Source organism: Urtica dioica, chromosome 2 (assembly GCF_054948205.1).
Source record: "Urtica dioica subsp. dioica isolate 48M chromosome 2, U.dioica_male_clone48M_v1_H2, whole genome shotgun sequence".
NCBI lineage: Eukaryota > Viridiplantae > Streptophyta > Magnoliopsida > Rosales > Urticaceae > Urtica > Urtica dioica.
In genome coordinates this window covers 18,009,305-18,022,038 of record NC_142757.1, presented here as the reverse complement: position 1 = coordinate 18,022,038, position 12,734 = coordinate 18,009,305, and the positions used below count along the sequence as shown (strand labels likewise).

General features: G+C 32.3%; 1 protein-coding gene across 1 annotated transcript; it reads left to right on the top strand.

The window, feature by feature from the left end:
• The first annotated feature begins 3,424 nt into the window (after positions 1-3,424).
• LOC149404127 (alcohol dehydrogenase-like 4) lies at positions 3,425-11,289 on the top strand. Its single transcript, XM_089602676.1, has 10 exons — positions 3,425-3,506; positions 3,604-3,740; positions 3,836-3,885; positions 4,542-4,873; positions 6,712-6,794; positions 7,257-7,332; positions 7,589-7,650; positions 8,536-8,631; positions 10,906-11,067; positions 11,153-11,289. Exons 1-10 carry the CDS (start codon positions 3,425-3,427, stop codon positions 11,261-11,263), a joined length of 1,191 nt encoding a protein of 396 aa, XP_089458802.1. The 3' UTR covers positions 11,264-11,289.
• Positions 11,290-12,734: the final 1,445 nt, after the last annotated feature.

Below are 12,734 nucleotides of genomic sequence, written 5' to 3'. Positions count from 1 at the left end.
AGGCACATAAAGGGGTGGAAAAGTGGGATTCCAAAAGTAGGAATCCTAATCCTACTCCAGCAAGGACGGGAAAAGGAAGCAAGGAAAAGAGGAAAAACCCTCTCTGGGCCGACCATGCCATGCGCGAGCGAGCCCACCTGTGCACGCGGGCGTCCAGCGCGCCGCACCATCCTGACGCGCGGCGCGCCTCCCCTCCCCCCCTCCCCCAACAGAAAAAAAGAAGAAAAAGAGAGAACTTCGCGACGGCAAAGTTCGAGGAAATCAGTTTCCCTCAAACACTCAGCATAAAATGACTAAAGTTCATCGTCCGGTCCTCCCGAGCGACGAACTTGGGGGGCTAATAATGACGATCGTTCTCGAAAAATCAGAAACATTACATTCCACGCGAGTTGTGTGGAATTCCGAATTCTGAAGCCCAACAGGTCGGGTAACTAAAAAAACCCATCAAGGCCCTCGACGGCTAAGTCCCATGCAAAACAGCCCAAAAGCACGAGCCCGAGCTCACACAAGAAGCAGAGCTCACCGTCGCGTGTTCCTCGAAGGAAGCGCATGCTCGGCGCGCAAAAGACATGGCGCACCGCGCCATCTACCCGGCGCGGTGCGCCAGTTCGCGGCCATGTCGCGCGCCCGCGTGCTCTATGCGCGCTCCATAACCACCTCGCGCATCCGAAATACACGGCGTGGTCCCCAAAGTGCGTCCAAAGGCCCTTTTAGGCCTCCACATCCACTATAAATACCCATTCTCAGTGAGATAAAGAGACACATTCATTCCCTCAAGATTACTCGCTCTCAGAGTTCTGAAACGTTGCCGGAGACTTTTTGCGCACGATTTCCTCTAATTGATCCCTTAATCTCCTGCGCACGGCTGCACCCAGGATTCTCAACTGGGAATCTCCCTCATCCACAACACATACCGGATGTGCTCGAAATTCTCCACTGAGATGCTGGTTATCTCGGGTTTGTTAAGTCACCCGAAACTTTAAATCGTTGTTCATTTTCGGGCGACAACAAGCTTCTTGCAGATTATCTCGGGTTTGTTGAGTCGCTAGATCCATCAAATAGCCCACGATGGAGGGTAATCAAATTTCTCATGTCTTAGCCAGCAAGGCTTTGTCTTAAAATGTTATGACATCTTGATGGCATGGATCATTGGATATGGTCCCTCATCAACATTACAACAACAGCGAAGATAAAAAGGAAGTAAATGTTTCAGCAAGGATTAAAATATCGACGTCAATACCGATACTGAGGTTTTGATTTTACTGATATATCGGGTTTTTATAACAATTTCAATACCGACTACCGATTATACCAATGATTTATCGATGATATATCGACTACCGATGAATATATTGACAAAAATCCTATAACAAATAGATATTATATATATCATTTAATGAAAGGTATAACAATTATATTTTAGATAAATATATATATATATATATATATATATATATATATATATATAAATATACTTAATGAATGATTATATAACATTTATTTGAATTTCGGACACTTGATTTGAACTTGAAGTAAAAAAAAAAAAAAAAAAAATAAATAAATAAAAATAAAAATCTTTGGTGTTATTTAGCTAAAAATAGAGTTCACCTTATTGTGGAACTAAAAAATTGAAAAAAAAAATCACTTCAGTTAAACCTATGTGGTACTATGGATTTTCAGAAGCAACAATGGGCTTTCGTCGGCCTAAAAATCTCAAGTTCAAATTTTGGGCTTGTTTGAGGCCATAAAAATCGTTATTTAAAGAATAATTTTTCTATTTTTTGTTATAGACATTTTCCATATAATTGGTATTTGAGGAATACTTAAACTGTTATAGTCATTTTTATACCCATGTTCCCATTTTTGTATTTTAAACCTTGTGTTTCATAAGGAAAAAATAAATACAAAGGAAACAACGTTCGCTGCATGTAATTGATTACATTTTTGTAATGTGAAGCACACCACTTGAAAGGATTACACAATCAGAATGATGGGTTAAATAGACAGATAAATAGAGAAATTTCATTTTATGGACCAAAAAATTAACAAAATATCGAGATTAAATCTCATATTTTAAAAATATCTAAAAGTTGACTTTTGTCCCAATTTCGGACACAAATACCATTTTGAACAAATAAATTCATTTCACTTTCACTCTCTATCTTCTCAATCTCTCATTTGGTCTTTCACGCTCGATTTCGACGTAAAATAACTAAATTCGACGAGATACGAGGGAATCCGACGAGCTATGACAATCTAGAATGACAAAGTTTCACGTGAATTTGATTTTTTCCGCTTAAAGTGCCCAAAAAGTATGAATTTTATCGCATAGCATTGTACATTATCGTACACTATCGTATATTATCGTACATTATAACGCAATTTCATTTGTATGAATTTTATCGTACATTAAAATTATAATGTATCGTATATCATCGTATTATATCGTACGACATCGCATATTATCGTACGTTATAATTATAACGTACGATGTCGTACGATACCGTACGATATAATACGATGAGATAGTACATTATAATTATAACGTACAATGCCGTACGATATAATACGATGAGATACAATACATTATAATTTTAATGCACGATAAAATTAATACAAATTATAATGTACATTATAATTATAACGTACGATAGTGTACGATACCGTATGATAATGTACGATGCTATAAGATAAAGTTCATATTTTTTTGGCATTTTAAGCCGAAAAGTCAAATTCACGTGAAATCTTGTCATTCTAAGTTATCTTAGCTCGTCGGATTCCCTCGTATCTCGTCGAATTTAGTTATATCTCATCGGAATTGAGCGTGAAAGACCGAATGAGAGATTGAGAAGATAGAGAGTGAAAGTGAAATGAGTTTATTTGTTCAAAAATGCATTTATGTCCGAAATTGAGATAAAAGTTCATTTTTGGATATTTATAAAATATGAGGTCTAATCTCGATATTTTGTTAATTTTTAGGTCCATAAAATAAAATCTCTCAATAAATAACTAACCTATTATCACACTAACATTCTATTCTGACTACACTCGCACGTAATATAATATAATAGCTAATTACTAACCAATTATTTTTTAGATCCACTAATCTAGGAACACAATTGACCATTAACACATATATCTCTTACACCAACGCACTACACCCCTCTGACTAAGCTACCTACAACATAGCCGTTTTTTTTTCTCTCTTTTGACAGAGTCTAAATTAAAACTAATAATACTAATAAAGTTCCGTGGTTTGTGTCCCTCCCTCGATAGTCACATATCATGTGGTAAAAATCCACGTCATTATGACAAGTCGAAAAGTTGAAACCCTATATAAATATGAAATCATTTTCAGTCGAGACACAATTGCTAATAAATACAACAAAATAAATAAAAGGTACTTAGAGAGAGAGAGAGGAATATGGAGAATGTGAATCACAGTTCTTCAGGCAATGGGTCTCCCAAGCCGAGCGATACCAAAGGAAAAGTCATCACTTGCAGAGGTAGAACAATAAAACTAGTCATTTTATTATTGAATTCATGTCTCTATTGTATATGCAAATACTGAGTCACATATTTGATGTTTGGCTTGTTTTGAAGCTGCGATTGTATATGGCCCAAAAGAGCCTTTTGTGATTGAAGAAGTTTGTGTGGATCCACCCCAAAAAATGGAGGTTCGAGTAAAGATACTGTTTACCTCAATCTGTCATACCGATCTCAGCGCTTGGAAAGGAGAGGTATACATACATATACTATATATGATCTTCCATACAATAAGTATCATTAATAATATCTTATTACTAACTCAAAACTCATTTGTGCCAACGTGAAGTCAGAACCTCAACGAGCGTTTCCACGAATTCTCGGCCATGAAGCTTCAGGGTAAGTCATATTAAAATCATTTTGTCACCATACACTCCATGTTTTCCATAAAAACTAATGAACCATGTTTTGTGACGCTTATTTCAAGAGCTCTAAAATCAAGGCATGACGTTGACGTGCCATAGCTCCTAAATTTACCAATAATATAAAGTGAAATAAATAGCCATAATTAAAGTGGTTGAATAATTAGAAAAGGATAGTTTTTTATTTCCATATTTCACCAATACTAATTCATTCGTAATTATGTCATTTTTTCCCAAATTTTTTTAACATAAGTAACGTGGTTGAATAATTAGAAAAAGTACCATAAAATTGCTTTCGATAAAATAATTCACAAAATTATTTCTCTCCGTCATTTTTTTTTTCAACAAGAGACAAAGTAGGAAATCTATTTGAGGGGAGCTAAAGTAATTTTTTTTCAAATGATATGCAATAATGAAATAAAAATATTTTAAATCCATAGTATTTAATAATATATTTGATGAAAAAGAGATTAAAGAAAATAGTTTTTACATAGTTTTAAATCTTAGATATAGATTCTTTGAAAAAAGTTTAAGGACACTAAATAAGCTATAACTATGTTATTATTAGTTTTAGTAAAATCTCATAAATTACTATTATAAAAGAATGTGAATTTGTAATATTTTACTGGGTAGAATTGTGGAGAGTGTGGGTGAAGGGGTGACGGACGTGTGCGATGGGGACCATGTTGTGCCGATATTCAATGGGGAGTGCGGCGGCTGCGACTGCTGCAAGCGCGTCACCACTAACCATTGCACCGAATTTGGGGTGAACCCCTTCAAAAAGGTCATGGCAACGGACGGGAAGAGCAGATTCTCCACCAAAGCCGATGGGAAACTCGTTTATCACTTTCTCAACACCTCCACTTTTAGCGAGTACACCGTCCTCGATTCGGCTTGCGTCGTCAAGGTTGACTCCAAAGCCTCTCTCAAGCATGTGAGTCTCCTTAGTTGCGGTGTTTCCACCGGTAAGTTTGATTTTCCCTTTATATCCTATTCTAGTTATTTAATTAAGACGTATCACAAGGATATCAAAGAATGACATCGTAAATAATTATAATTTATTGGCATTCCACTATTTTATTATATGATTATCTATCATCACAACGTGTGAGAATAGCTGATCATCAAAAAAAAAAAAAACTTAGACTTGATTATTGTTCTTTAAAATTGCGGCTTAAGTTTTGTCTAAAAAAGTTATGGCACGTTCTTTTCGTACCAATATAAAGCATTCTATGGAAAGGCATTATTTTGGTTGTACTTCACATTCTTTTTTAGGAAACCTCGTCACTACATCTAGATGCACCACCAAAGATCTATAATTTATGCATTTTTTTAAAATAATTTATGCATATCAATGCTTCATTTTTTATTTGAGCAAATATCTACATATATAAAAAAGTTGAAGAGGAAAACAGTAAGATAAAAAGGCCTTTTTTGGTACGACAATTGAGGATTCTTCTATGATAGTAGCATGCATGTGTAAAATGTACAAACGAGAGAGCTGCATTTGGATCAACTAGCTAGTCAAATATAGAGTGGTCGAATATTGAATTGGTATTCAAAGCCACTGTTTAAGGGAGCATCTTTAGTGGTTGCTATTATAAGGATTTGCTTCATATAAACTTATTTTTAAAGATATTAAAAATAAAAAGATAGTCGACAAAGCTTGCGTTTTAAGAAATGACAACTTGACGAAATTCCACAGGTACCTCATTTGTGTCTCAAGAAATAAATCACACCGTTTTCCAACTCAAACAGACTAAAAAAAACAAAAACAAAAACAAAAACAAATATGTGAATATACTTGACTCTTTTAATTTTATTTTTGCTTCTACGGTGGCGGACCCACGTTGTGGTGGGGCCACCCCCAACGTTTTTGGAAAACTCCATATATACTCCATTTCAATATAGTAGTATCTTAAATTCCTATAATATTATATAATTCCATAGCTACTTCGTTTATTTTATGAAATTCCACAGGTACATCATTTGTTTTTTGTTTTTTTTTTTAAATAATTTGCCTAATTAAAATACTAATACAAATTTAAAAGGAACGGTAAAAAAAACTACTAATCTTTTGGAATGGCATGCTTGATTAGTGGTGCATTTATTACCTAGTTACAATATTCTCTTAAGTCATTCATTTTTTAAAACAAAAAATTAGGAAAATAATCAACTTAAACGTTTGACATTGTTAAATAGCCAACGTTTGATAAATTTTAGGTAAATAGCCGTAAATAATGACGTGATATAATATATAGAGGTGGCTATTTATCTAAAATATACGTCTGTAAATACATGAAAATGACTATGTACTTAAGATTTACCAAACGTTTGTTATTTAACAATGTCAAACGTTTAAATTGACTATTTTTCTAATTGACCCTTTTTTAAATGACATTTTTGAGCAAATCTTTTATAGACCTGTATAAGTATAGTGCATTGTATATATGAATAAATTTATAATATAATTTAACTTATACAATTTTTTAATTACTTTAACTTCTGTCGAATCTTTTTATGAAATCATTGTTCGGGCATATGATCTGATATAATTGAAGATAAGTAAAGTAAATTATCACATAGCAACAAATAATAAGATGTCACTTCTGACCATAAACAAATGTTACTTGTATGACACGAGCCATTCTGACATTATTTGTCAACTTTTAAATAATCTTACTTTTTGCAACACTGCTTGACCGACCGTAAATATATACATTATCTATAAATTATAGTATATATAGTTTAATATTCATATTAACCTTGTTTGGACATTGTAAATACTTGTAATGTTTAAAAGGAGTTGGAGCTGCATGGAACACAGCCAATGTACAAGAAGGGTCAACCGTTGCAGTTTTTGGACTTGGAGCTTTGGGGCTTGCTGTAAGTCATTTTCCTTGTATTAATATTACAAACTTGACAAATAAAATAACATATATTGCACTCAATCCTTGTAACAGATAAATCTAACCTATATTCGCCTATCCAAGTCACAGTTATCTTGAAAAGAAAAGTTAAATAACGCTTTCATAAAATAAAACTAAAAATAATATCAAAATGGAAAACATGTTATTTTAAAACAAACAACAAATTCAGAAACTTTCAACTGATCAATCACATTGCAATTTACATTTAATTTTTTATTTACAAAAAGAATGTTGTTAAGATATCATTTTACTTAATTAAATGGCATTTGAAATGGCATCGGTAAATTATTTCATTTAGATAGTACGGTGTTTTTGGATTATTTGCCAAGTCGTTTAGAAATTTCTAACTCTAATCGTTGATTGCCGCGTAAACTTGAAGTATTTTATTAAATAGTATAATTTAAAATTGGACATACAGGTTGCTGAAGGAGCAAGGACCAGAGGAGCGTCCAAAATAATTGGGGTCGATATTAACCCTGATAAATTTATTACAGGTAAATAACTAGCAAACAAAAATATGTGTCACTTGTGCATACACACATATATAAAGCCCTTTAACTGCTCTTAATTATGAGTAATATATACACACACACATAAAGCCCATTAACTGCTCTTAATTATAAGTAAGAGAGTGCTATATAGTTGTACTTGTATATCTGCAAATGGATAAAATGAGGAAACATGGGAAGTACCAATTCATAGACTAAAATGTATTTATTGTCATTTTTCCTGTTATTTATGTATCTTTAGGTAGAGCAATGGGGATCACGGAATTTGTAAACCCTGCCGAACTTGACAAGCCACTTCATGAGGTTGGTACTTTTGTGCTCATGCAATATATATATATATATATATATATATATATATATATATACACACACACGTAGTATTTATTTATCATCAGCATAAATGATTTAGACTTAATATTATGTTCAAAATATCATAAGAAAAAAAAAAGGAAAAATGTTATGAAATAGCCAATTCAAACTATGACTTTTGCAAAATAGCCATAGTTTCATTAGATATAGCAAAATAGCCAATTGAGAGTACTACGACTTTTAATCCTGCCTCGATTAATTTTAATCCATCCTTCATAACACTTACATTCTGTCTTTATAGTTCGTTGAGATTAAATTTAATTCAGCTTAGATTAATCTTACTTTGGCTAGTTTGCATATAGTTGACAAACTATGGCTATTTTGCAAAAGCTTAAGTTCTATTTGGTTATATAGCCGCTTGACCCAAAAAAAAAAAGAATCAGCATCAGCCAAGGATTTGTGTTAGTCTTTCCAAAAACCAAGGATTTATAGTTTAGTCCCCTAGATTTGTGTGTTTCGATTACGAAATTACATATTCACTCTAACTTTGTGTAATGGAATACAAACTCTTAATTTTTCTCACCTATCATGTAAAATTTAAACTCGATCCTCTTAATATGTCCATAATTACAAATTATACTAAATACTTATAAAATATTTTTTATTTCTAGTAAAATTTAAATTTGTCCCTTTTAAAATTGTTTCCTTAGCTTTTGTCTCACTAAATTTTCTTTTTGACATTTGACTTACCTTTGAATTTTGGCTTTGACCCTTACCTCGAACAATTTTTATATGTCATGTAAATGAATCGCTTTTTTTTATTAATTTGGTGGATGAATGACTAAATATGACTTTTAATAACTCTATTTATTTATGCAGAAAATTAGAGAGATGTCAAATGGAGGAGTCGACTTCAGCTTCGAATGCGCGGGAAATTTGGATGTGCTCCGCGAAGCATTTTTGTCCACGCATGAGGTTTGTGACTTCGATGCTAAAATGTGGATAAATTGCCATATATAAATACAAATAGGGGAAATGTCCTATAATCTATATTGCACATACTAGAATTGTTGTATAACGGACTCTAAAATTTCACACTGATTCTCTCTCAACCACCAGAAAGGCCCTTAAGTGAGCTATTGTGCTTTGGGGAATAAGCCCCATTCAGTTTCTTAGGGTATGTGCATTTAACGTTGAAATAGAATTTGGTTTTATAACATTAAGAATTGTAATGGTAAAATATACCTTCTTAATATAATTGATTTTACAATATTCAAAGTCCAAAAAAAAAAATTGTTCTCCTATTTATATCTTTTTAATAAAATTGATATTACAATATTCAAAGCCACAAAAAAAGTCCCAAATAAAAAGTGATTAGAAGTTCAAGAGAAAAAAGGTAAAATGAGATATCGAATAAAATAAAGTTCTATTTGAAGATACTCGCCTTGTGAAAACAATTTTCCGATGTTATCTTTTTCTAACTCTGATTATTATAGAAAAATGGTTTCAACTACCACCATTTGATAAGTTTTTTCCAATCTTCCCACCAAAAGCTTAATTTAGCAAAAAATACTAGTAAATCACTTGTACAAATACAATTTTACCCTCAACATGATGTCAACAATTGACATATCTATTGTTGGCATCTGTGAGTTTTGGATTCTCTGCTTGTTGACATATATGTCAACAATTTAAATAAATTGTTGACATCGATTGTTGAGGGTAAAATTGTATTTTTACAAGTGGTTTGGTAGTATTTTTTGGCCAAATTAAACTTTTGGTGGGGAAATTTAAAAAAAAAACTTATCACATGGTGGCAATTTATGCAATTTCTCTTTTTTATAACCTTTGCTTTCCAATTGTTTTACTATTTTACCTTAACAAAATAAAAAAATTTGTTCGTGCAATTTTTTTTCCTAACTTTTGTCAACATATTAGTAGTTAGTAAAAAGTTGAAAATTCTCGAAGGAAATACCCATTGAGAATATGAAAAATATTAATAACAATAAAATGAAAATTGTACTGAAAAATTATTTTGCAGTTGTTTTCAAAAAGTTGTTTGGTACAGTTTTCATTTTTGTTTTTGAGAAAGTGAAAAAACTGAAAAAAGTGTTTGGTATAGTTTTCATTTTTGTTTTTGAAAGAATGAAAAGATAAGATGAGGAGAATGAGAAGAGAAGAGAAGAAAAAAATTTCCAAAAACACCTTTTATTTGTTTTCAGTTTTCTTTACTCTTTTACAAAACAACTTCAAAAAATTTTGAAATTTTTTTCCGAAAAATTAAAACAAACACATTTTCACTTTTTGTTTTCAATTTTTTCAACTCAAAAAGTGAAAAACAGTTTTTGGAATGAAAACCAAACACTACCTAAAAACTTCGTTAAAACACTAAAAAGTAGCAATTAAAGATTTTATTTACATTGTGATTTTTTTTTTTCAATTTGTTATTTTATAATTTGTAACTAATCTAAATACTATAATTATGAGAAGACAAAATAAAGACCCATGCTTTGCCTCTACCCTAGGCCCCAAATTCATTGAATGGCATCAAACAGTAGGAGTGTAATCGGGTTGGGTTAGTCGGTTTTTTCATGCTCTACCAATCCGAACCGCTACAACTAATTTTTTAATTTTAAAACCCAAACCAACCCGATTGAAAGGTAAAACCAAACCAAACCAACCCGAAAATAATCGGGTTTGTTTTTTCGGATTATAATTCTCGACAAATGACTTTATAACTCGAATGAAAATCATATACGTATATTATATCTAGAACGTTTTGTCAAATAAAATTAAAATTTTACTTATCTTCAAAAAAATTATGCATTAAAATAAAAATTACGCATATTTTTAATTACCAAGTTTCCATGCAGTCGTAAATAATAAAGTATAATACTGAGTATATTTTATTTAATTATAATATTATTAAAAAAACTATTTTTTTAACAATAGTACATATAAAATATTTGCAATCTTACAAAAATTAAATAATTAACACTATCGGGTTGATTTGGTTCAACCCAATCTCACGACTATAAAAAACCATACCAACCCGAAACAATTGCGGTTTGGGTTGGTTACAACCCAAACTTCATCGAGTTTTAATGGGACGGTTTAAAAAAGAGTACGGTTTGGTTTGAATGATCGGGTTGTTCGGGTTGGCTGTTTTGATGAACACCCCTATCAAACAGTTGACTCATTTCAATATTGCTATTTATATATCGCTTACATGAAAATGAAATTATACAGGGATGGGGATTCACGGTAGTTTTGGGAATACATCCAACACCAAGAATGCTTCCAATTCATCCAATGGAACTCTTCGATGGCAGAAATATTGCTGCTTCAGTCTTTGGAGGCTTCAAGGGCAGAACCCAACTCCCGAATTTTGCTAAACAATGCATGAATGGGGTTAGTTTTTTAATTTATTAAAAATATAAACACCTTGTCTGAATGCAAATAACGTTATGCTCTAATAAAATTAGTGTGTTTTCAGGTTGTGGAATTAGAGAAGTTTATAAGTCACGAGCTTCCTTTCGAGCAGATTAATGACGCATTTCAGTTGCTTGTAGAAGGAAAATCTTTGAGATGCATTCTTCACGTCTAAGTATGACAATCTTTATTATTACTCTCGTGTCTCCACCAAAAATTTATTCATGTCTTTGCTGCTATATATTCTCGATCGAGTGTAGCTTCTTGTTCTTCTTTTGATTTTCTTTTTCTTTTTTTGAGACAGATCAATCTGTGAATTAACCTGTTAAGCATATGTTATGGCTTATATTTTCTTTTATTTGTCAAATTTGTGAGAGAGCTCTCTTGCTAATTATTTTGTCTTATTATTGACAGTAATGTCTAAATGATGTAATAAACATTAAAATTAATTATGTAATAAACCTTTGAATTTGATATTGATGCCAATGAAGAAGAAACGAAAGGCAAGGAGGGCCTTGTATTTGGCAATGAAAGCTTATTATTTTTACTCGTTCTCTGCTCATGGATTTCAGTCGGTGACTTTAGGTAGAGAGAACTGTAGAATTTGAGGGAAAAATTGAAAGAAAGGAGATAGTTTTGATTCTGATAATATATTCTACTTGTTATATTGATATGAAAAATTGTATCACCTTTATTTATATATGGTGGATACAGAATATTAGACTAGATACATAATAATTGTAATAACTGTGCTTAGAGAATAAATAACGTAATAACTACTCCTAAAAGTTAACCAGAATAAGAATTTCAGAGAACAGAGACATAGGAAATAGAATAAAAAATAAATGTAATACTTTTCCCAAAGTAAGATGAGTTCCAAGGAACCGGCTGATTCCAAGATGACGAGGTTAGTTCGAAGTGAGCTAAGGTGGACTCCGAACTGAGGACGAGCTGAATTGACTCCGAGCTGGACTGAGGACAAGTTGGTGCTGACACGTGCTGTAGTGAAACCGAGCTGGAATATGAGACGAGCACGAACTGATTTTCTCCAAAAACCATCCTTTGAAAATTGAGGTATCAAAGCTCACTGGTGTACGGTTTTTTACAGGAGAGAGAGAGAGAGAGAGAGAGAGAGAGAGAGAGAGAGAGAATGATGTGATCCCACATGCAAAGAAACAAAGGCGTTTAAAGGAGCCAATTCCAAATTCAAGAGTTGAATACTTCAAAGAAGAGTTTCATGGCTTAAGCAAAGATGAATGGAAGAAATACAAAGACGAGAGCAAGGAAAATGAGAATCGAAGAAGAGAAGAGCTTATTCACGTCATTCAAGCTGTTATTGAAGAAAACTCATTTTAGTTATTATTGTTTGAGTTATTTATTTGTTATTTTCGTAGCAAAAAAACAATGTGTTAAGTTGGAGTCCTTTTAAAGTGTTTTTGGACTTTATTTATGTTAAATGAAGCCCATATGTGTTAGATATTAAGTTAGCCTTTTAATTTTAATGTTATTAGGCCTAAATAATGTCTTCTAGACCCATTTAAGCTAGGGCAACAAGGAGCTCCGAATTTGCATTGTATTTTCCTTATTTAAAGAGGTTTCATGAATTAGAAAGGCAGACTATGTTTTTTTTATTAAAAAGTGAGAGA

Excerpts from the sequence above, each read along its gene's own strand:
- LOC149404127 (XM_089602676.1), top strand. The coding sequence starts at position 3,425 with ATGGAGAATGTGAATCACAGTTCTTCAGGCAATGGGTCTCCCAAGCCG. Across the intron at positions 3,886-4,541 it reads CTCGGCCATGAAGCTTCAGG|AATTGTGGAGAGTGTGGGTG; the intron begins GTAAGTCATATT and ends TTTACTGGGTAG. Across the intron at positions 11,068-11,152 it reads CTAAACAATGCATGAATGGG|GTTGTGGAATTAGAGAAGTT; the intron begins GTTAGTTTTTTA and ends GTGTGTTTTCAG.